Below are 26,134 nucleotides of genomic sequence, written 5' to 3'. Positions count from 1 at the left end.
GCTGTAAATTTTCATCCAAATAAGCAGTTGTCTCCTTTCCTGACATACCCACAGCTCTTCCTCCCTGGTGTTGTCTGCAGCCAGTTGGCATCCACAGGATGTCAGAGCACATCACAGCTGAGGAGGGTTAACCTTGCAAAACTGTTTACCTCCATATGCAACCACTTTTTGCAGCACTGAAGTATTGTGGCACAACCTCTAAGTATAGCCATTAGATGTGTTTCTAGGAACACTGACTTATAAATAAATACAGTTGACAGTCTGCTGATCAAAAGCCTATACTTACCACAGAGAAGCTGACATAGTGTCATGTAGGATTTGACAATTAACCTTGAAAATTCCTGAAGTACGTTCAACATCTTTTAAAATTTTTTCTGAGTAAAACCAAAATTAAAAAAAAAAACAAACAACAAACTTATGGCACCGTGTTCCTTTGCATTGCAGAAGAAAATCACGAACAGTAAGTGGGCAATAATAATTTCATCTCTGTCAGAATCATGGGTAGGATTTTTTAAAATTTTCTGGATTTGCCATTTGATGTTTCAGCTGGCGAGCTTTTTTCACATTGGTGAAGCAATTTGGTATATTGCTGCTTCTTCTGTTCCTCTGTATCCAGTTAATTCAGAAGAAAAGTTGGCCATGTCTACTTGTTTTTTCCTATACCTCGCGTCTTTCCCAGTAATGGCAATGGAGGATTGTGCTGCGTTTTGGGCAAAACGACCCTGGAAGGATATGCCAGAATGTTACCTATGCTGTACTTTGAATGGGTTCCTCTTTGCATTGGCCTGTATTTCATGGTAGGTAGTTCTACCCGCCTATGCCTATGGTTAGTTGGCGTGCAGCACTTGTGCACTTGATGGCAAATAGAGAAAATTCTTGTGTGACTGTGCTCAGGCCTTCAGTAGTTGGAAAGGGTCTTTACATCCATTCATGGTCATTTTACAGGGTTTAGCGAAAACCATGGACTGCTACAAGGAATTGGCAATTTGTCAAAGGATTCTTGCTCTAAAAATATATTGGCTTTTGAACAACGTGTTCTCCATCCTAGAAGGTTTTTCTAATGGTGCTTTTACCTTATCATGGATTTTCCATTTATTTCTATTGTTGTTTAAGTAGGAGATTCAGCAAAGAGGAGAAGCAAGTCAATGACTGACCAAGGGCAGAAAAGGGTATACCAGTATCTTAGCTAGACAGAGCCTTTTTGCCTGCCCCTGGAAACAGCAGAGCAAGGCTGAACATTTTAAAGTTAGCAGAAAAAAACTACTGTTGAAAATATAGTTCAAGTCCTGGGGAAAATGTAATTTTCCCAGACAGGCAGTGAATATGTCCTCAGCAAGGGACCAGGTCAATGTGCCCTCAGGTTACATTTTCAAAACTTTTTAGTCTTCACAGTTCAAAAACTGTAGTCAGTCTTATTTGGCAGGAAATGCTCGGGACATTGAGTCTGGTTTTGTCTCTGCACAAGCCACAGCAGCATCTGCTTCTAAAGAAATGCCGGTCACTAAGTGTGAGGTGGTATAAAGAAGGGATAGAAGTTAGTGTTGCATTTGGATATTGTTGCTACACGCTAGCCTTGGAACAATAGTTATATTTTAAGGCCCAGTTATGAGATATATGGTAAAAAACAATGAAAAAATTAGCAGCACATAAATCCCAGGCAAAAAGAGGATTTAGGGTACGCCAGTTAGACTTTTCTAGAAAATATCAACCCTGACATTAGCAGCAACCATCAACTCACCCTTAATCAGATCAAGCAACGTAAGATAGCCTTTTCCACTTCCTTCTTGTAGCGGGCTGCACAAGTGCTTCATATTTGCAGTGAGAGCTCTTCCGCAAAGAACGTACAAAGACTTGGATATCAAGAAGAAAGAGCTGTGAGGTTGGTGGTTCTGGACATCCTAAACCCAAGATAAGCATCATTGTGTAATCCCTACCCACACTGCAAGAGGAGGAAGACTGACTGGTGATGATCAATGTTATACTCTAAAGTTCAAAAGAGCTTTCCAACTTGAATTGGAACTGGCACTGAGGATTCAACGTAAGGGTTTAGTTTGAGCTATAGTAGGGGTCTTATAGCAAACTTATAGTCAATGTTATTGTTAAATGTAGAGATCTTGGACCACAGGATTACATCTGAAGTGCTTTATTGGCTGATTCCCACTGTCGTCAGGGAGGTTAAGTACCTAAATACTGCCAAAGATCCAAGTTTAAATTACTTTTGAAACTGGAACCAGGACTCTTCACAAATTTCAACTAAAATCTTTCTTATGACAGAATTGACATGACTCAAATCCTACTGTTATGTGTTGCCTTTGCATCTTGTGGTACCATGGTTCACCATTCAGTTAACAAAAGTAAAAAGTTTTACTCCTAAGGTGAAATGTCGGCAAGTACAATCAGCGCAAGAAAGAGAACTATATTAAGAAGCAGCTCTTTATGTTCATTTGCAGTACCTTTTCCTCCCATGTGACTATCTGCCTGTACTGAAAGCCATTCTGAAGAGCCCTATTTTTCCTCATAGAAGGAATCACAGGTATTTTCTAGTTGCTCACACCTTTGCTCCACTTTCTTTCCTCCTTCCCTCACCCTCTTCTCACTCACACATTTAGCTTAGGTGGTTTTCTGGGGTCTTGATGCTTTGTAACATTGCATTGCTTGGCAGGCTGACCTATTTCGCAAACACAGGCAATTACTCCCACCAAAGAGCAGCCCTTAATTCACAACCAGGGACTGCAGGAGAGCTTTCCAGTCTGCATCGATCCCCTGATGCTCTGGAGTACCTGTTCCCTCCCATGCAAAGAGCACAGCCCCGGGAAAGGCGACGTGGCTACACTCCTCCACAGCTCATCAGAGCTGAATCAATAGTCCTTTAAAACTGTCATCAGCAAAGGCAAATGACAAGCTGCTTTAATGTATATCAGGTTAACGTATTGACAAACTCCCTCATTGCACCTACCAGCTGCTTTGAGGGCTGAGGACCTACATTTCCTATGACAAATACGTGTGATTTAAACATTTCTCTTCAAAGGTGCAAAGGGTGCTTTGATTAATTTCATCCCAGGAAACCAAAAATGAGCAAACTAGTTCTATTAACACTTTATATAATTAAATGGCATTTTAGCCAAGGTATGTGGTGTTAGCCTTTCGGGATATAAAGGCATGCTGTGCTGTGGATGCCTGCTGGATGCAACCCACCTGGATTGGCATCCCATTTTTCCTCAGTTCTGTTATCATGCATGCCTTATAAAGTCATTTATTATACAAACTGGCTACTTCAATTCCTTTTTCTGGATGGAGTTTGCATTTTTAAAATGCAGCATGGGGTGTTCGCTTATTAGTCAGTTTTCTTTAGCTGTCACTCAAAGTGACTGCACGACTTGATTCCCTGCTTGGTTAAAAAAAATTAACAGAGAACCTGCCAGTCAAGTTTACCAAACAGTCCAACAATAGAGAAACTGCAAGCCCAGAATATTCTTCAGTTTCTGTAATTATACACTGTGCAGAGTAATAATTGTATGATAGCCTGGCATTCATTATGTGAGCTTAAGTGCTCACATTGTAGACTTCTATTTTGAGGATGTTATTACCATGCAGTAATAATTCTGTTCAGGTTGGTGATGCCTAGTATACATTAGGTTTTATAGAGTTAGGGAAACTTGTTAATATTCTACTTACAAATATGCCAATAAAATTGCTGCTTGATTTCTGTTCTAAAAATGCAAAAGAAATTTTTAAAGACAAGTAGCAAATCTTTGCCTCCATTCATCTTGAATATTTCAGAAAATATGGATTTAAGCCAATATCCTTATTTAGCCAGTGCTGCTGTTAAACTGCTATTTAAACAGCAGAGTATGTACCCTATGACAACAAGTACAGGAGTACCAGATGTGACTGTGCTGGAATGTGCCATTGGCCAGAAATAATAAATTCGAGTCACAGTGTTTGATTGAATAATAGTACTAAGTATATCAGAGAAGACATTTTCAAAAGACCCATAAGGATTTAGCAAACAAAATTCTGTCAATGATCCATAGAATTTATGCTCATAAATACATGGTCCTCAAGTCTCTTTCAGATGAAGAAAACTAGTTTTACATAAGTGTAAAATTTCAATAATCTAAGAAGAATTAGTTCATCTAACAGTTACTGCCAGTGAGTTAGCATGAAACCCATTAGAAGTTTGTTTGCACAAATGTGAAGTCTTGAACAAATCTATCACTGCTGTGATAACCTTTTAAGTGGCATCTAAGTTCGAAAAAGCTCCAAGAAAATTTCTCTCATACTCACCCAAAGGCATCACCAGTGTTTGTGGCAGGCGTTCTCAGCATGCTTGAAAGATAGTGGTTAAACACTGTCTTGGGTGACCACAGGCACAGACAGAACTTCACCTGCAGTTGTTAAGAAGATAAACTAAGCACTTCTCGATCTAGGATGTAGACAGCTGATAAGTTGATAAGTTAGTTAGCTTTATTTATATAGCTCTTGAGAAAAGCTAATTGTGATCATTCTGAATTGTAACTGTTCTAGCCATGCGCTTGTAAGAATGAAATCCCTGCAACTGCCCAGCTGAAGGCCAATTTGAAAATATTTTCCCCTTGTTCCTTTGACCTATTTTCAAAGCCCAGTTGCTTTTGGTAGATTGAGTGGGACTCATCTGGCTTCCCAAATATGCAGGTTTTTTTATCTTTTTGGTAACTGGATCACTCAGGAAACAAGTTTCCAAAGATCCAACTCTATGCTGATAAGCTAGCTTTTGCAGTGGGGGCACAGACTGTAGCGCTGGCTCGTGGACAACAGTGCTCCAGTCCACTGATAAGCACAGGACCAATGCAGACAGCTAATTTGTTGTTTTAAAATTTGGCCAAGTAGTCTGCTGCAAAGTGGTATTGAGGTGCCACTGAAGGCATGTTCTTTGTGGCTGGGGTAACAGACTCTGCTTTAAAACCCCTGGGTTCCTCTTCTTGAAAAGGCTTTGCACATTGATATTTCAGGCAAATCATTCAGTTTGTCTTTCTCTGGTTCATCCATCAGGAAAATGAATGTCATACTGACATTCTTCATGAGCTATTTTAAGAATGATGTAATGACTATAGAGAATACTAAAATATTTTGAGAAAAGGTGCTAGATCTGCAAAGTATTGTTAAAATATCCCATTCACAGGACTAGGCACATTCTGGGAGCTAATATATTGCTCAGCTTGAAGAACTTAGAGGAATACAATGGAGCTATAAGGGGAAATTTTGTCACCTTTTCAGCACAGATAAAGGAGAGGGAATCTTATACTGGGGACAGAAATAATGTGTTTTACTAGCTGAACATTGGCAGACATATCTTTTGCACGAACATCACTCACATTTCCTATAAGTCTTTGAGATCCACAGTTTATGAGCTCTTGCAATTGCACTGACAACAGGGTGTATTGAGATCACGCCTATAACTTTATCTATTTTAATATTAAATTATGAATTTATGGATCTAGATACTCTGTGAATAACATAAGTTACTTTAATGTGGACAGAAATAAAATGTGACAGCAAATAATTACAAATATATTCCTGTATTCTACAGAACTTTTCCTTGATTACCTGACTATTGTATTCAGGGTTTTCTCACCTCATTATGAGAAAGAGAAGTAATAAAAATTAATAGATGCACAGGGCAGAGGTTATTCTGATGACATAATTCAGCAAGTAGGAGCGCTAAGTCAGAACAGAAGAAAGTGAATTGAAATGCCCTAAATAATGAGGGCTGCTTTGGAAAAAGTAAGAAGCAGTGAATACCTTTGCTCACTTGATAGTCACTCACACAAGCAGACCTTTGTCCTCAGAATGACATCTCATGTTAAAATACAAAGCGTTTAATAAAACTAACACTTTCTTTAAAATTAACGAGAATAATAGTTTCCTATGAAATTCATTGCTGTAGAAGGCTCTTTAAAAAAAAAAAAAACACAACAACAAAACAACCAAACAAAGCACCGCAGTTGTTTAACAGGGTTTTGAAAGAATTGGCTGTTTAAGGAAAGCAGAAGAGCTGATGTGGGGGAAGGCCTGAAGAACAACAAATAGGGACAACCTGCCTGTGACTACATACAGGCTGGAAACCAGAGCAGTGAGCTGCTGGGTCAGCTTGCTGCCAAGAGAAGCGAGCACGAGGTGGTAGCTGTCTAGATTTTATGGTGGACCACAGCACATTCCTGAACCAGGCAGGTATGGTCTCAATGTCCCAGTCATCAGTGGGTTGTATCTAAAAGCAGAGTCCTGGACCCCTTGTCCCAGTGCTGGGACAATCATGGGGACTGTGGAGACATCAGGTAAGACGGACATGGGAAGGGAGGAGGCAGAGCTGGGGGATTGGAGCACCGATACAGAAAACAAATATAGGAGCTGGGAAACCTGTGGAAAAGAGAGAAATATGAGGAGCATTAGGAAAAGAGTAGTTTGAAACCCTTGCAGATGAGGTGGCAAAGAGGAAAGAGAGGTGTTTTAGGGAATGTGTGGGAGGCAGGTGTTGCTGAAGACTTTTAGGGGCAGAAACATTGGAAGGAAAAGATGCAGAACCAAAACGGATGAGGTGTTTAAGCTATTGCTTATGGTGGTTATTTTGCGAGAGGAGAAGGAAATGCTGGGTATCTGAGAAAGCATAAATTGACTCGATCTCTTGCACCTCAATAGACCTTACTTTTCAAAAGCAGAATAAGGAAAATCTCTAAATAAGTTTGCACCCATACATTGTTCCAATCCGAAACAAAACAAAGTGTCTCTGTCTCCTGCCTCTCAAACCAGGCTAAGATTGAAAGAAAATAATAATAATAATTTAAGTATACTAAGCTATTGCAAGAGTGTCACATTTATTCCTAATCTAGTATCAATGTCCATAATACGTTGTTCCAAAACAGTCAGTAATAGTAACGGAAAAATGGTAAATTCATTAGAGTATAACCAGGCCATAAAGTGCATAGAGTTCAAAATAAATACTAATATCTCAAAATGTAGCTTATTTCAGTATCCTCACATTGAAACTTGCAAAGACAATCTGCATGTATACTGAATGGATTTCTGATTAATGTGAAATATTTTTTTCCCCACCAGTGCCTGTCTGTTTGGGGAAAGTTATTTTGCATTTTCTCTAATAAGAACTGCAATTATAAATTTCATTGCTCTGTGGAAGATCATTGACTCAAATAGATCATGACATTTTTTATTGCAATAACTGGGCACGTGAAGTCTGTGAAGTGTATTTCCATATTAACTTTCAAATCTTGAAATGTGATGTTTGTCATGATTTTGATTCTTTTTTGGCAGTCTGTTTGTGGCATGGCTCAGAGGGCTTTCTGTGAACCCTGTTTTCTAAGGAATAGCTATGTCTTTAATTGACTGAGAGGGATGAGTTACCTAAATGTAATAGTAGCAGAGAAGCTTTTTTGCTGCAGGCTGAATGAAGAGTCATTCACTGTTGCAAATCCAAACAACTGCCAAAGTTGAAGGGAAGTAGCATATCCTCACTAATCATGGGCACATGCTCTATCCTCTTTCCTCTCCAAACCCAGATGATTAAGGTGGACCGGTGTGGAGGCATTTTATTAGTCTAGTGTATTCACCAATAAGTTTAGAGTTGCTGCTTCTGGGCTTTTATCAGTTGTTGCTGCTGCTGTTGAGAAAAAACTGGATTTTTGTACCACATTGTTTAGTTAGATTACTAGTGTAAACGAAATGCTTTGTTATTGTTATTCTGTTTGTAAAAACATGCCAGTGATGGGAATTGGTAACTTCTTGAACATCTTCAAGTGTCAGAAAAAATGCCTTGCTAATCTGCTGTCACACCATATCAACAAACCAATTTATCAAATAAATATTAGGTATCAAGCTGACTGCCACCTCTCCTTTGAATCTGCAAATAACCTGATTTAAAGTTGCACTGGTGTAAAACTAATATTCATTTAACTGCTCTTTGAGGTAGATGCTCAGCAATCTCTAAAACATAACCCGAGTCTTTGAGTTCCAGTTACGGGCCCCTATTTGTATTCTATTTCCAGCCTGAACTGTACTGTCTCCAGCTTGAAGGACCCTGTTGCAGATGTCTACAGACACCAAAACAATCATTTTTAACAAAATATTGGAGAAGCGGGTGAATTCCAGAAAAGCAGAGTGCCTATTAATATAATTTTGTAGGCTTTTCAAGCAGCAAAAATAATGAAGCCTCATTTCCTTCTGGCTTCTTTCTATCCCTACTGTACGAATAAACACATAATGTCCTCATAGCCTTCTCACACAGTGTCTCCTACTCCTCAAAATATCTCCAGTTTTTCCTCAGATCCCCTGGGTTGCCACACTGTACTGTTTACTCCCTGCCTTGCTCTCAGTTCTCCCTCATGGCTTTGGGTTTGAATGGGTAAGAGGCAATATCTGCTGCGGTTAGCTCAAAGTTATATCTACTGTGGTTAGCTCAAAGTTATATCTACGTGGATTTGGCAGCTGCCAGGAACATATTTATTCACTTACTAATTAGTCCCTGGCTCTTAGAATAAAAATGCCTTAAGGCATATAAATGCCTGAAATTCAGGCATAAAAATGCCTGAAGTCTGCTTTCCTTTCAGTGGGAACACTTCTTTGGATCCTTCTCTAGCTGCCGTTTTCCCTTAACTTTACAGAACTTGGTATGTTTGAGATATCTGTGTCAAATTCGTTGAAATCACCCGATCATTCTTAAAAATTACCATGAAGCAGATGGGTGTGCAGATGCACAAAGAAACAAGTCTTAAAATGATAAAAGAAAATATGCATAGAGTTAAAAAATAAGTATAGATTAGCCTGACATTAATTCAGTATAATAGAAACATTAACTGCGTACTCAGCTAACAGAATTAGAGGCTTGATAGTAGAATTCTGTAAGCAACCGTTTCATGAATGTTAGGTCTTGTTATCCAGACCCGTAAGCTTTCAACCTGCTCGTGGCTATTCTTCAGAGACAGCTCTTCATACTCTATCCATTTCTTGATGCGTGATGTTTAAATACAGAAAATTGTATTCAGGAATCAGAAACATAGACTATACCTGTAGGGTGACAAAATCTGTCTTAAAAAACAATAATTCAGAAGATGGCACAGCAGTCAGCAGAGAGAAGAGCATTTTTTGTGAGATCTCAGTGTCAAGTTGTGGCTTCAAGCCTTATTTTGATCCATGAGTGTAGAAGGAAGATACACAATAGACACATACCACTGTGAACACCACCAATAAGACCGCTGTTAAAAGTCTGTGCCCTGTTCTGTGACTCACACGTCCTGGAGGATGGAGCTGATGAAGGAAATTCGAAGGAGGGGAACAAAATGGTCCCAGAGGCCATCAATCAATCATTTGGATATTTTTTTTAAGAGACTGATCAGCCTGGAATATTGGGAAAAGGCTGAAGTAGTAATTTGATCACCTTTTATGGTTACTAGTACATGAAAAAAACATTTGAGAGCAGGAGCCAGGAAAGGTTCTTCAGTCTTCTAGACAAGTACCAGAAATTGAAATTAGATAAATTTAATCTTGCAATGAGGTGCAATTTTTTGGCACAAGCCACATAAATATTGAAAAAGCTTTTCAGAGGAAATGTTGAGTCATTATTTGTCTTGGAGTCTTCAATTTGTGCCAGTTTGTCTGTATGTAGTATATAAATCTAAATACACTGTATGTATGAAGTGTAGACAGATACATAATATTTACCTACGTATATCATGTGGACATATTCTAGATATATCAGAGATAGGTAGAGATAAAGTTGTAGAGCTTCCCTACTGATAATAAATGGTTTTATAACTAATATTGAAGACAGAAACATGAGATCTAAAGTAACCCAAAGCTGGGCATAAGGTAGAACTAGAATTAATCTCCAGACTTCCCAGAATACGCTGAGTATTCTTCAAATATGTTAGACTTTTCTTCAATTTAAATTATCTGCACAGTAGGTGAAAATATGGATTTTCTTTTGGGAGGGGGGAGAATAGGTTGTGATTGCTTTCCCACTAGCAGAAAAATAAGTCTATTTAATGAATGTGAAAATGTATTTGAAGTTTTTCAAAGTGAAACAAACAAAGAGTGAGAACTGTAATATTTCAGTTTGATCCAGAGGAAACGTAAATAGCATCATGTGTCAGACAAAGCTAACAGCTCCAGTTTTCCCTGTGCTAAGAGGGATTGCACAAATGCTAAATCGATTTCCATTTCAGAGTGATACTAATTGCCTTTTGTCCCAGAGCACCATATCAGGCATTATCCTCAGCATCTCTCAGAGCTAAAAAGCTTAGAGAAGCTTAACAGGCAAACACAGAAAAATGCTGTATATATAAAATATTCCTTGAATAAATTGTGTCAAATAAGGTACTAACTTCAGAATGACTTTAATGTACAAGTGGGAGAAATATCAGTTGCTTAATGAGGCTGAAGTTTATCCCCTTTCAGAAAGCCAATACAAGCCTATGAACCACTGAAAGCCAATCCTAAACTTATGGCTTAAGGAGATTTAAGGGGAGTAATGGTCCCGTGCTATCTTTCTGCATAGAGTCAGTGTTTCCTTGCCAGTGACCTGGTCCCATGCTATTGATTTGTAATAAGACTTAGTATAAGGTCTGTGAGATATTTTTCATGCCAAAATACGTCTTGACTTCTAGTCTCCTCTGGGTTGGATGCTGGCCACTACTAGTGTAATATCTGAAAAAAAAAAAAAAAAAAAAAAGTCTCTGGTGTATTTGAAATATTGATTTAGCCCTTCCTCTTCCAAATCCTCAGCAGACATTTCTAGAGCCAGTGTGATACTGCTATGTGTATTTTATGATATTCATTATCTCTTGAAAAAAATACCTAGAAGAGATAGTTTGGATCCACAAGGTACTATTTCTGATACGTTCCATCATATTGCAGCCAGTATGGTCATTTCAAGCTGTTTTGCTTGTGGGATGCTGGTGGAAAACACATCAGAAAGCGTGGGTAACAGTAAGAACATATATCTTTCACCAGCTCATTTCAGGCTTGGGAGAATTGTCTTCATATATTTAAAATTTGTTTTAAAATTGCTTCGTCTGTGCTCTTGATATTTCTATGGATATTCATTTAGCCACACAGATGATTAAGAGCCTTAGAGCTATCAGAATTAATGCTTTAAGACCTCATTCTGAGGGTTATATATGATGGGGCTTTCAAAGTCTAGGCCCCCTCCTCTTCCAGCGTTTAGTCTTTACATAACCTGACATACACGTGTTCTATTAATTTAAAAACAACTACTTGGAAATACCACTAACCATCAAGCTTTCTTTGTACATTATAACCTGATCTCTGTAGTATCATTGTGTATTGAGAAGGGAAGGAGATGTCCTCCCCCAAAGACAGACAGATATATCTCTAAGGACGCCCTGACAGCGTTCATGAGGCAAAGTTCTGTGGCTTGTATCGTACACTGACTGATTGTTACTGTGCTATCTCACTTTAAATATATACCTATATGTATGAAATAGTGAAGTATCAAATTTTGTGCATGTTTCACTATTAAAAAAAAAAGATTGTAAATTTGTTGTGTCTATGTTAAACTAAAACAAACAAATATTGATACCTACTTCATTTTTCTGGAATTTCTATGCCTGTTAGGCATAGAAAAACTGTTATTGCAGTAACTTTCCAATCCTCCTGGGTATTTGGTGCATTCTGCTCCCACATCCTCCAATTAAATTCCAGGAAGTTGTGTGGCAGCTTTGATGTTCTCAGACAGCCGTTCTCTGAGGTGGCCAGTGCCTTGTAGGGTGTTGGCAGGTGCCAGGACACCCTTCAGAGGAAGGAGCGTTTATGGAAGTCTGAGGTATGTTTCCATGTATCCTCATGCAAGGAAAAAGGCTTTTTCTTGAGTAGTCCTGGAAGGAACAGGTACAGCCTGACCCCTGAAGCCTTAATGCCACTTTTTAATGACTGTATGTATGGTTCATGTATGCAAAAATATATTGCCATGAGAGGATTACATGTGGTAGGTTGACCTTGTATGGCAGCCAGATGCCCACCCAGCAGCTCACTTACTGCCCTTCTCAACAGGGCAGGGGGATAAGAGAGGATGAAAAATCTTGTGGGTTGTGGTAGAGACATGGAGATCCCTTACCAGTTACCATCACAGGCAAAACAGACTCAACTTATTGCCAGTTAAAATAGATGTGGATACTGAGAAACAAAGACAAATCAAAACACCGCCTTCCCCCTGCATCCTCTCTTTATCAGCCTCAACTTCAGCCTTACATCCCTGACCCTTTTATCTCCTCTCCCCCCATGGCACAGGTTGATGGGGAATGGGGGGGTTGCAGTCAGTCCGTAACAGTTTGTCTGTCCTACTCCTTCCTCCTCACACTTAGAATCATAGAATTGTCTAGGTTGAAAGGGACCTTTAAGATCATCTAGTCCAACCATCAACCTAACTCTGATAAAAAAAAAAAACAAAAGAAAACCATACAAACACACATACCCACACCCCATTACTAAACTGTGTCTCTAAGCACTATGTCAGCCCATCTTTTGAAAACCTCCAGGGATGGTGCCTCAACCACTTCCCTGGGCAGCCCATTCCAATGCTTAATAACCCTTTCAGTGTAAAAATTTTTCCTAATATCCAATCTGAACCCCCCCGGTGCAACTTGAGGCCATTTCCTCTTGTCCTATCGCCTGTGACTTGGGAGAAGAAACCAATTCCCACTTCTCTACGCCCTCCTTTCGGGTAGTTGTAGACAGTGAGAAGGTCTCCCCTCAGCCTCCTTTTCTCCAGGCTGAACAACCCCAGCTCCCTCAGCCTCTCCTCATAAGAGTGGCTCTCCAGACCCCTCACCAGCTTCATTGCCCTTCTCTAGGCCCGCTCCAGCACCTCAATGTCTTTTTTGTGGTAAGGGGCCCAAAACTGGACACAGTACTCAAGGTGGCACCTCACCAGTTTCGAGTACAGGGGGACAATCACCTTCCAAGTCCTACTCACCACACTTTTCCTCTGCTCCAGCATGGGGTCCCTCCCATGGGATACTGTTCCTTCAGGAAAAACCTGCTCCAGTGTGGGCTCTCCACAGGCTGCATTTTCCTTCAGGAAATCTCCATGGGCTGCAGGGTGGATATCTGCTCCACCATAGCCCTTCACAGGCTGCAGGAAAATACCTGCTTCACCATGGTCTGAAGCACCTCTTTCCCCTCCTTCTTCTCTCACCCTGGTGCTTACACTGCTGTCCCTCCTTTCTTCTTTTCCCCCCTCTTCTGCCTATCAGGTGTTTTTGCCCTTTCTTAAATATGTTTTCCCAGAGGTGCCAGCATCTTGGCTGACGGGCTCAGCTGTGCCCTGCAGTGGCTCAATTGGAGCCAGCTGGAACCGATTGGAACTGGCTGGAACCAGCTGTGTGCAGCACGGGGCAGCCCCTGCCCTCTCCTCACGGAGGCCACGTCCCCCTGCCGGCACCGACACTCAGTACGTTGGAAAACAGTTTAATGCAGAATAGATGAGGAAACCAATACCGTTTCTAGCACCACCGTGTTTTCACTTCAATGGGTTTATTTCCAAGTCGTGTACCGCTTTTGTAGTGTTGCTTTGAGAGCTGTTACTCTGAAGTTTTACTTTCCTGCCATCTTTGGATGTATGGGCTCAGTGCAGGCCGGCAGCGGCCCCGAGCCAGCCACCGGGGTCTGGCAAACAGACCTTGGGACAGGTGACCACAGTGACTGTGGGAAAGAAACAAATGTGTTTTGTTTCATTTTTTGTTTTTTAAAAAGTATTAGCATATTCCTAAATAAAAAATATGTTTTGTTTTCATAAAAGGCGGGAACCAGATCAGGCAAGCGAAAGCCCAGGCAGAACTAAATCTAGCCAGGGACATTAGGCATGTGGCAATCCCAGGCACAAATACAGGTTGAGCGGAGAATGGCTGAAGAGCAGCCCTGAGGAGAAGGACTTGGGAGTGCTCGTGGATGAGAAGCTCAACATGAGCTGGCAATGTGCACTGGCAGCCCAGAAAGCCAACCCCATCCTGGGCTGCATCAAGAGAAGAGTGGCCAGCAGGTCAAGGGAGGTGATTCTACCCCTCCACTCTGCACTCGTGAGACCCCACCTGGAGAACTGTGTCCAGCTTTGGAGTCCTCAACACAGGAAGGACATGGACCTGTTGGAACGGGTCCAGCGGAGGGCCACGAAGATGATCAGAGGGATGGAGCACCTCCCCTATGAAGACAGGCTGAGAGAGCTGGGGGTGTTCAGCCTGGAGAAGAGAAGGCTCCGGGGGGAACTTATAGCAGCCTTCCAGTATCTGAAGGGAGCCTACAGGAGAGCCGGAGAGGGACTCTTTGTCAGGAGATGTAGTGATGAGACAAGGGGTAATGGTTTTAAATTGGAAGAGGGGAGATTTAGATTAGATACCAGAAAGAAATTCTTTCCTGTGAGGGTGGTGAGGCACTGAAACAGGTTGCCCAGGGAAGCTGTGGATGCCCCATCCCTGGAAGTGTTTAAGGCCAGGCTGGATGGGGCTTTGAGCAACCTGGTTTAGTGGAGGTGTCCCTGCCCATGGCAGGGGGATTGGAACTTGATGATCTTTAAGGTCCCTTCCAACTCTAACCATTCTATGATTCTGTGATCCTATGATTCTATGAAATCATCTAAATGGCATTTACTGTGTACATCTATGACAAAGTGACCTGCTCAGTTGATATGGGGGGAGCGGTGGACATCGTCTACCTGGATTTCGCCAAGGCTTTCAACATGGTCCCCCACAGCCTCCTCCTAGAGAAACTGGTGGGTTATGGTCTAAACAAGTGGTTTGTGTGGTGGGTGGGGAACTGGCTGACAGGCTGCACCCAGGGGATGTTGGCAAACAGCTCCTTTTCAAACTGGCAATCTGTCACAAGTGGGGTCCCCCTGGGCTCAAAGCTGTTCAATGTCTGCATAAGTGATCTGGATCAAGTGTACCATGATAAAGCTTGCTGATACCAAACTGAGTGGGGAAGTGGACACTTCAGAAGGGAGAACTACCCTGCAGGAAGACCTGGGTAGGCTGGAGGAATGGGCTAAGAAGAACCTTATGAAGTTCAACAAGGACAAGTGTAAAGTGTTGCACCTGGGAAAACATAATCCAGGAGTGCAGCAAAGGGTGGGATCTACGCGGCCAGGGAGCAGCTCTGTGGAAAGGGACCTGGGGGTCCTGGTGGACAGCAAGCTCAATATGAGTGAAGAGTGTGCTGCTGTGGCAAAGAAAGTCAATGGGATACTGGGTTGCATTAACAAGGGTATCACCAGCAGAAGTAAAGTCATTATCTCACTCTAGTCAGCTCTTGTCAAGCCACACCTGGAATACTGTGTTCAGTTTTGGTCCCCACCACAAAAAATAGATGTGGACAGGCTGGAGAGGGCCCAGAGAAGGGCCACCAAGATGATCAAAGGACCGGGAAGCCTGCCTTATGAGGAAAGGCTGAGAGAACTGGGTTTGTTCAGTCTTAAGAAAAGAAGGCCTAGGGAGACCTTATCACCACATTCCAGTATTTAAAGGGCAGCTACAAAGAAGATGGAGACTCCCTTTTTACAACGAGTCACATGGAAAAGATGGGAGATAATGGGTACAAGTTACTCCAGAAAAGATTCCAATTGGACAGAAGAGGAAAATTTTTCACAATGAGAACTACCAGCCATTGGAATAATCTCCCCAGGGAAGTGGTATATTCCCCAATATTGGACATTTTTAAGATTCAACTGGACAGAGTGCTGGGCCATCTTGTCGAGACTGTGCTTTTTCCAAGAAAGATTGGACCAGATGATCCTTGAGGTCCCTTCCAACCTGGTATTCTATGATGTCTTTTTTTTTTTTCTTTCACTTGATGAATATTTTCCCAAAGTGTTTCCAATAATAGAGTTAAATTTGATCTTGTTAGCAGCCACGGAATGAAAATCTGTGTGGCTGGTTCCTCCAAATCAGTGGAATGTATCAGGAGAAACTTTGCCCAGAGGCTGCATAAGCAAAAGCGTATAAAAGCTCAACAGAAAAATAAAGGTAAAATCACAGAAACGTGGATTGAAAAAAAGGTGTTTCCTCAAACCTTGTTTTACCAGGATTTTGTGTGTGTCTGGTAGACTATATATTTTTCTCTTTCTCCTGTTGCGTAGCGGGGAGAAGTGCTACTGCTTCTGCTGTTGACTTTATGGAAGGTGTCCATATGCGTAGTGCATCGCAGTGCAGGTGGAGCCCTCTCCCATAGATGGTGCCCTATCTTTAGCTTCACATTGCGTTGTCATGATGTTGTTTCTCCTCAAGAGCTAATGGCAGGGGTTTTGTTCTGCTTGGCGTTGCTGCAGTCTCCAGATAATCCCTTGATTCCTGTAAGCTACTTGCAGCAACCTCAAGACATCAAAAGCACTTTTTGCCTAAGAAGAAATGTACAAATCACGGAAATGAGCTTGGAGTCAGTGGGTATGTTTATGCTGCATGTATTTCACTGGAATATAAAGATACCAAATTGCCTAACAGACAAGGCGTCTAGCTGTGAAAGTACAGAAGTCTAAGTTTAGCTTCCTAACAGGAGAAATGATCTCATGCTGTCTTGTCAAGCCTGGCAGCATACAGACTGCAGGACATACATGAGTACCTGATGGCTGTCACTGCCTGTGAAGGACTGGGCTTGATTGGTGGCTAATAAGGACTCCTGAATTGTAAGTTATAAATATAGCACATCTTCAGTAGAAAAATAAACTAACAAATATTAGGAAAATGTGCTTGAGAGGGAGGAGAAGACATCATTCAGGATGCTCAGTCAGCTAGTAACTGGCATTATCTGGCATATTCTGGCAGTGTGACTTCAGTTCAAGCATCTTAAAGAGTCAATTAGTTCTACAGATTGATGAGAACGTAGTAGAGCTTTTAATTGTTGTGCCCCAAAACCCTTTCATCATTAGCTGTCTGTGAAGAAAGAGAGGCCTGAATTATAGATTGTGGTATCTTGAAAGAGAGAAGAGGTCCAACTTTCATGGTTCTTGTGGTCCCTGCATGCTAAGTTGACTTTCTTTATCTGTAATAGATTTTATTCAGTTTCCAAAAGAACTCCTGAGATACTAGCAACAAAATTTGCATAAAAGAGTTTGGGTTTGAGGGAGAGGCAAAGGAAATCTGTTCTTGATTATAGCTTGAAATAAAATTATGAACATCATTCAGTTGTATATCTGCTTAAAGCTATGAACAGGATTGCTGCTCAGCAGAAGCACCTCAACAGTACATCTAACTGTGAGATTTGCTAAGATGGATATGACCTCGAATGCAGCAAGAGGCAAATTATTAGGCAAGTGTGTGGTACAGACCCTAAGAATCTGCTAAAGGTATGTACAATAAGCCAACCTTTTGTCAGTGGACTTTGGACAAAGTCCAAACCACCACTGGAAAAAATTTAAGAGTAGGTAAAATGAGTAAGGTTGAAAGTAACGTTTAATATTGTCATGGTTTTTACCAGATTGACCAATCAGAACGACAGATGGCTCCTCCCTCCCCCCTCTAAGGAAAAGAGAGGAGAGGAAGAGATAAAAAAGACCTATGAGTTTAGAAAAAACTAAACTACTTTAATGAAAATATTAATAAATAATGAAATAAATAATAAGAAGAAAAGGAAAAAAAGGGGGAAAAAAAAGTATACAGTATATACAAAACCATATCAAGCTCCCAGGATGATGATCACATCACCAGCAGGCACAGGGGAAAGTCCCAGGCTGGACTCGGTGATGGACAGGAGCTGGATTCCGGATCCGGAGTCAGGAATGCTCGGGTCGGGATCAAAGGCAGACAAACAGACAGGGTCCTCCTCAGATGTCGGCCATTGAAGGAAAAGAGTTGACCCTTTGATCCTTCAGCTTTTATACTGAGCATGATGCAGATGGGATGGAATACCCCAGCTGGTCAGGTTTGGGTCACCTGTCCTGTCCGCTCCTCCCTACAGGTGTGACCCCTCTACGCTTTTCCGCTTCTGACCCTCCAATGGGGCAAATAACAAATTTACCTGACCTTGCTTGTTATAGCAATAAGTATAAGCAAGGGCCTCTCTGCATACCGTTCCTTGGTATAATGAGGTCTTATCAGTATGAGAGCGAGCAGTTTCTGAACAATATGCTGTTAATTTCAGAGTTTAATTAGTTAGAAGAGGCCCAGCTAAAAAAAGGTAAAATTACTGAACAGAAAATTAGTTTTGTTTTACCTCAAACCAGGACAAATATATATAATGTTTCTAGACTTCCAGGGCAAAGGCAAGTTGTTGTGGAGAGCCTGGAAGTTGTCTCACTAGAAGTATCTATAGAAAGCAGATTAAAGGAATCATGGGAGAAAATATTCCTATATATGCAAACATGTTCTCTAAGCATTACGTAACACTTAGGAGAGGTACCATTACGCATAAATCTGACTTACATTTCAACAAGGAAGAGTTTCTGTCATCCCTTATGCAGCATTACCCTGCCCCAGTACACAGTGGGAGAAAGTTAAGCCGAATGTTGGCAGACGAGGTGATGAAACCATCTACATTGCCTTGAATATCCCCAGTTGTGAATGCAGCCTGTGGCAAACACGGGAAACATGAACTGTTAGAGATTCATGCTTAGACACTGTCACTCCCATGCCTGTGAGTAGCAAACAGTCTAAGGAAAACTACAGAAGTGGAATATTTCACTGAGGTGCCTTTTCTCTCTGCGCACAATCAGATATGGTATCACCTAAGAGAGAAGAAAAAAGTCCCTTTCTGACCCCAAGCAGCTTCTTTCACTTGCACAGAAAGCCTTTGACTATGATTTAGGACAGCCAATGTAAGACAAACTTGCTGATGTGGGAACGTAATAAGATTATGTTGGCAACATCCTTATGGAGAATGACCCTGGACGACAAGACCACAAACCTTGGAGTATGGAAAAATATGTTAGGATCAGCATACAACATATTTTAGGGGTTTGGACATGGCTGTAGACATTAAGTTAGTGGTACTTCCCCCTTCTGAAAAAGCAAATGTGCCAGCAAAGACTGTGCCAGCAAGGATCCTTGTAAATGAAATGTCCCTAATTATGAAATCTAATGACAAACACTTAAGGCTATAGGGATGGATTCCAGTATGGATACTTCAGTACAGTGCTACAGCTTACCCCAGCAGGCTACATCTGCAGTCATCAAGGAAGGAAATAACCCAGGTGAGAGCAAGAGTTTATATTATTATCCCTTTAGATAGTAGGAAAGCATAAAAAAGTAAGCTTCATCTTTAGGTTTCATCTGACAGTATTTGTCAGGGAATGAGACCCAATGAGCATAAAACACATACTGAGAACCTGGACACGCCTCGTATGATCAGGGATCATATCAGTCCCTGATATGATCAAAAGCTGCCCCTGAAGCATGCAAAATGTCCTGTGTAGAAACCACGTGTGGAAGCACAGTATGTATACCATATCGTACATTGCCATACTAGTAGGGCATGTATGGGCATGTATTCCCATGTATGGGAATAAAAGAATTAGTGAAGAAACTCATGGACTATTGTCAAGCTGCCTGCAAGGTCTCCACATGAACATCAAGCTGGTGGCTATACTTGCAGAGCAGCATGGGAAAAGCTGAGTAAATATAGCAAGCCATTTTCCGAAGCTGGAGGGGTGCAGTCATGACATACTGTTTCCTACAGGATTAAGGTCTTAAGGGGGACTAGAAATGTTAGAGAGCCTTGGCTTTGGTTCAGAGAAGCATCTGGAAGCTTGGTTGCTTCCCTGTCACTTCTCCAGCTGGGTATGAAACTCATAAAAATAGGCTTCCTTAAAAAAATGTTTCATAGTCCCAGATCCCAGGCAATGTTGTCATGCCCAGATGTCCTGCTGTGTTTGGTATTCCGGCTTTTACATTAATTTACTCTGGGAAATGGTGAAATGAGTACAAGTCTAAAAAGGAGGATGAAGCAGAGACAGAAGCCTTGGCAGGAGCTTGATTTCTGAAATAAGGTTGAATGTCAAGGAGCACTTTCTCTGATCAGTTCGTTCATTTGTAGGGCTTTCAACTGACCTGAGATGTTTTGTACTTATTCTATATAGGATTTATGGACTGATGTAATCAGAAAAGAAGGAGATTATGGACCTGAATATTTACAGAATTCCTGCTTTCCTGGCCTTTTAACAGTCTGTAACAGATGAGCACATAGTTTCTTGAGTATATATTCACTGAGAATGGCTGGTTAATCCTTATGTCCAAGATCAAGACCCAAAATACAAGACTGATATACAAGACTCTCAAACACACCAGAAAGCTGCTGCAGCACCCAAAGAGAGTGCAGAGGCTGTGATGAGACACTGGAACAGGTTGCCCAAAGAAGTTGTGGATGCCCCATCCCTGTTCAAGCCCAGGTTGGATGGGGCTTTGAGTAGTGGTCTCAGTTTTGATCTAGTGGGAGGTGTCCCTGCCCATGGCAGGGGGTTGGAACTAGATGATCTTTAAGATCCCTTCCAACCCAAACCATTCTATGATTTTGTGATTCTATGAAATAGGGATAAAGAGGTTTATATGAACACATACTCAGCAAATGCATCAATGTGTTCTAATTAATGAATTATCCATTCAGTGCTACAATAATTCACTTTATCTCTAACCATTCCCACTGAATTATTTATATAGTGACATTTATTAGCAAACTGCCATTTACATCATTTTTACTTTATTGTTCTCATTATTTACTATACTTTTAATAATTCTTTAGTTCTTGGTTTCATCAATAAAGAAGAATGGATGGTGCCCATGAAGCATTTAGCCTTATCTTAATTCTATATCCCTAACACCATTGCAAATAGCAGAAGAGGAGATACGTAATACTTTAACTGGCAGTTCTTTCCTTTTGTACATTCCCTTGTCTCCTTTTCTCTCCTATATGCCAGTATTCCTGAGTTTGTTCTGTAAAAGCAAAGGATGTTTCCCTATTAATGACTGTTTAAATAACAGAATTACCTTGCTATTGTACTTGCTTCTTTCTGTCCCAGACAATGACTATGAATTAATTAGCATTAGAATACTGGAAATTCCTATTAATTTTAACATTTTATTTCGAACATTCTGTGTGCATTATTGAATTATTTTACACCTCCTAATGCAAAACTGATGATATCTCTACAAACCTCTGGGGAAATGTGTGAGGTCATTAAAGTTAGATTGCAAAGAAAATATATGGATTTCTCTCTCACATTATTCTTTCTCGTGCTGATAATGCTATTTTTGAGCTCTTGTTTGAGTGGCTCATTTGTATTGAAAGATTCTCTTATCCTTTATCCTATTCATCTACCTTTCCAAACTTTTCATTTCGTAAGGGAAATGAACTGTGGTTTTTCAGTACTTAAAACATTCCTACAGGAAAATGAGAACTTACATTTTCAGCTATTACTGTTGTCTCCAGAGATAATGGTCACGGAAAGGCAGCCCAGCATGAAAAGCAAATATATATGTCAGAAATGAAAATAACTTTTTATACCATGTCTCCTTCCTGTCTTCATTGCTGGTAGTTGATTCTCTCTGTGAAGGAGGATTCCAGAAGTAACGTTGGTGTTTTGGCATCCAGGCATCTGCGTGGGAAGAAAAATGATGAAGTTTTATTAAAAAACTCTCCCTGGAATCCTAAGTTTGTTCTATATTTCTGCTGATTGTTTGTTATTATTTTTATTTTTAAAACAGAGGTTTTTTAAATTCATGGGTTCCTGGGAGCTCACAACATAATTAGCACCCTGCCCGTGAGGCAGGGAGGAACACTGGCAAACACAGTCCCTCCTGAAAGCAATGAATCTCTCTGTACTACTTACTGAGAAAAATCTTACTGTGTTAAGCCAGGTGCATTGCTTAAAGAGAATTTTTTTCCATCAGAATCAGGTATTATTTCCATAACCTACATTTTTCTGTTTTAAAATAAACTACTCTTTTTTTTTTTTTTTTCAAAAGTGAATAGCAACATGTATTTAGGATTAAATTTACCACTCTGTATTTGCATAAAATTTATAGTATTTTAGTAATATATTCTTGATGCTTGTTGTGGTTTCAGCCAAATTTACCAAAACCAGACCGACAGATGGCCCTTCCCCCACCCCCCCAAAAGAGAGGAGGAGGAAGAGATAAGGAGATTTAGAAGTTTAGAATGAACTAAACTACTTTAATGAAGAATTAATATTAAAATAAATAAAAAAGAAGACAATAAAGAAATAGATACAATATACACAAAACCGTATCAAGCTCCCAGGATGACAGTCACGTCACCGGCAGGCACTGGGGAAGTCCCAGACCGGACTCAGCGACGTATGGGAGCTGGGTTCCAGCTCTGGAGTCAGGAACACACAGATTGGGATCAAAGGCAGATGAACAGACAGAGTCCTCTCTGGACATCAGCCATTGCAGAAAGAGACCTGACCCTTTGATCCCTCAGCTTTTATGCTGAGCATGGGGCAGATGGGATGGAATACCCCAGCTGGTCAGGTTTGGGTCACCTGTCCTGTCCACTCCTCCCTACAGGTGTGACCCCTCTACGTTTTTCCATTTCCGACCCCCTAAGGGGGCAAATAACAAAATGGGCTGACCTTGGTTGTTATAGCAATAAGTATAAGCAAGGGCCTCTCTGCATACCATTCCTTGGCATGGAGCACAAACATTGGTCTTATCATTCTGAGAACGAGCAGCTTTCTCCACAATATGCTGTTATTTTCAGAGAGTTAGAAGAGGCCTAGATAAAATGTAAAATTACAGAACAGAAAATTGGTTCAGTTTTACTTCAAACCGGGACAATGGTTAAGTTCTAAAGAACGCTGTTGAACTGGGAAGAAAAATACTGTCTATGCATCCAGAACCCAAAATTGTTGAAATGATTAAACAGGTTTTAACAGCAGACAAAAGAAGTGTTTTCTTCATTTCAGTTTTATTTACTTCCAAAAAATATTTCAAAGTTAGGGAACTGCTTAGAAATAGAGTAAGCTGAAGTATCATTATCTTTAAATGGTCTATGAATAAATTCTCAGTCTGGGATGCTGAGACTTATGAATTCATTCATTAACTGTATATAAAATTTGCTTTAGTAATAAACCAGTTTTAAGTATAAAATGTTTGATACATTTTTTTCTCTGTACGCAACATATTTATTGCAATTTTATTTAAATAATAAATACACTTGAAAGGCTGGGGGTTTGCATTTCAATTGAATTCCCATTTCCATCCAAAGCAGCTTGATATGAGTTGTAAGTAAATAAAAATTAATCTTCTAGTAAAGAAGAATTATCGTTCATTTCTAACAGAATGCTGTGTAGTGTTAAGTATATGAATTATGCTGAACTATATAACTTCTTAAATGGGAATGTAAGGTTTTTCTGGTAGTGTATGGAAGTAATAGATTAGTTTGAAAATTAGGTTAAATTGAAAAGCAACTTTGTTTTTAAGTTTATCTACCGACAACAATCAAACTCACTTGAGGAAAAAAGAATAATACACATTCAAAATAAGCACAGAAAGGTGCTTAAAACATAAAAAATGTTTTATGGGTTTTGTATTTCAAAGTGAATAGGAATTATTTCCACAAAAGTAATGATTGAAAATCTCATGAGAAATAATTTTGTGTTGATTTCTTTTTGTGAAAAAATATTTGTCAGGTTTTGCAGAAATATTATAGATCAGGACCTTATAAATAGGTCATACTGTGTTATATGGGAGATAGAATAGCTATATGAACATTAAGTCATAACTCACTACTTCAGGAGCATCTATACTCAGAATTTTAATTCAGTAGAAAATTCCTACATTTCTGAAATTGATTTAATTTCAGACTGGAAAGAAATATTTTTTTTTATTTTCTACTTATCAAAATTCTGTTTAAAATTGGTGGAAATATCAAAATGGGCAACATTTTTTCCCTCAGTAAGAGTAAGGCATTTAGTTTTAATTTTGGTGTAATGAGAGTTACATTAATTTATTTTTAAAATGAAGATTTATGCTCACATTATTATTGATTTAGTTTATGTGATGCTGGCATTCTAATTAGAAAGATTTGGTTGCTTTATATTAGGTTTCTTTATTGACTTATCAAAATCAGAAGATTCATATTCTTTCTTTAAATATAGATAACCACAGTAGATCCTGTTAAATCACACAGCTGACAGAGATATCTATTCCCGACTTGCTCAAAGTTGTGAATTAATTAGTGTCTCAAACGTGAAATTGCTAGAGTAGCATTTCAGAGTGTAGTTTGATAGCCACTCTTGTTTGTACGTATCCAACATCATAAATCCCAGCAGTAGAGGTGCATTTCTCAGTGCTGGCTGAGCTAAAGGAGAAGGAAGAGATTTTATGATGTCAGTGGTGGAGAACACATTTAAAGCAGCAAGGATCTCACCGGTCTCAACCTAGTGCTGGTATACTAATTATGCCTTATCTGCATCTCCTCTTTCCTCCTAGGTCTTACTGCTGCAGCATCTCTCGTATCCCTGGCTTGGGCTTTGGCTTCCTACCAAAAGGCTCTCCGTGACTCCCGTGATGACAAGAAACCCATCAGTTATATGGCTGTTATAATCCAGTTTTGCTGGCATTTCTTCACAATTGCAGCAAGGGTCATTACTTTTGCTCTGTTTGCCTCAGTTTTCCAGCTGTACTTTGGAATTTTCATCGTGCTGCACTGGTGCATCATGACCTTCTGGATCGTCCACTGCGAGACAGAGTTTTGCATCACTAAATGGGAGGAGATAGTTTTCGACATGGTCGTTGGGATAATCTATATCTTCAGCTGGTTCAACGTCAAGGAAGGAAGGACACGCTGTAGGCTTTTCATTTACTATTTTGTGATCCTTTTAGAAAACACCGCCTTGAGTGCTCTCTGGTATCTGTACAAGGCCCCACCAATCTCTGATGCATTTGCCATACCAGCACTGTGTGTAGTGTTCAGCAGCTTTTTAACAGGCATTGTTTTTATGCTAATGTACTATGCCTTCTTTCACCCCAATGGACCAAGGTTTGGGCAGTCGCCAAGCTGTGCTTGTGAGGACCCCGCCACCGCCTTCACCCTACCCCCAGAAGTGGCCACAAACACTCTACGGTCCATCTCCAACAACCGCAGCGTCACGAGCGAGCGGGATCAAAAATTCGCGGAGAGGGATGGGTGTGTGCCTGTGTTTCAGGTGAGACCCACCGCACCATCCACACCTTCATCCCGGCCACCAAGGATTGAGGAATCTGTCATTAAAATCGATCTGTTCAGGAATAGGTACCCAGCGTGGGAGAGACACGTGTTGGACAGGAGCCTGAGGAAGGCGATCTTAGCGTTTGAATGTTCCCCTGCTCCTCCACGGCTACAGTATAAAGATGATGCCCTGATCCAGGAGCGCTTGGAATATGAAACCACATTATAAACAAAACAAAAACACAGCTCAAAGAAGCTCCCAGGTTACAGTCCAAATTAAGGGTTGACAGTAGGGCTGTAGGAATCACTAAACTGCGTACTACAAGTAGAGCAGCAAGCTGTAGTGTTCTTAGTCTGGCTATCATCATGATTATCATTTGATCCACTGTGTGCGGTCTGTCTGCAGGACACTGGTACAGCAGCATCACCTGAAAGCCTCAAAAAAATTCCCAAACCCTGACCCACACATACAGATCTGTTACTTCAGCTGGGGAAAGTCACCCACAACTCCTTGCTGCTATGAACCTCTGACTGCACAGTACTTACAATCAAACCAATAGGAAGGCTCTGACCCAAGCTTTCGACTCTTAGCCAGTAGTGCATTTTATTTTAGAAATGAATGATTGATATTTGCATAATCGACGGCAAAACAAACACACACACACACACACACAAAAAAAAACCCCTTTCCGAAATAAACAAAACTGTAGCACACAGTGTTGCTGTTACGAAAACTGTTTTCTGGGGGGAAAAATTGGAGCATAGTAGTCTTCAACACTCCCCATAAATCAACCATTCAGGTTAGAATACGTTTGCAAAATATTTCTTAATTAAAAAGCTACATCGTCATGTTTGTAAGGCTGTCAATGGAAAATAAACTAAATTCCGATTAATTAGGTCATAAACATTAATACTACTGAAACTGTTTGTTTTCTGTAGAATTTCAAAGTCTTTTTAAATGCAATTTAAGTTCTTTATGTTG

At 40.4% G+C, this 26,134-nt stretch overlaps 1 protein-coding gene across 1 annotated transcript in view; it reads left to right on the top strand.

Annotated features, from left to right (window-relative positions):
* XKR4 (XK related 4) overlaps positions 1-25,381 on the top strand; it is a 231,007-nt gene extending 205,626 nt beyond the window's left edge. The window contains exon 3 of the mRNA XM_074146525.1: positions 24,435-25,381. Coding sequence (XP_074002626.1) covers positions 24,435-25,381 — 947 coding nt within the window. The remainder of the gene's footprint in view (positions 1-24,434) is intronic.
* Positions 25,382-26,134: the final 753 nt, after the last annotated feature.

Source organism: Numenius arquata, chromosome 4 (genome assembly GCF_964106895.1).
Source record: "Numenius arquata chromosome 4, bNumArq3.hap1.1, whole genome shotgun sequence".
Lineage (NCBI taxonomy): Eukaryota > Metazoa > Chordata > Aves > Charadriiformes > Scolopacidae > Numenius > Numenius arquata.
Note: the sequence above shows the minus strand (reverse complement) of the source record. Positions and strands in the feature narration are given on the sequence as shown.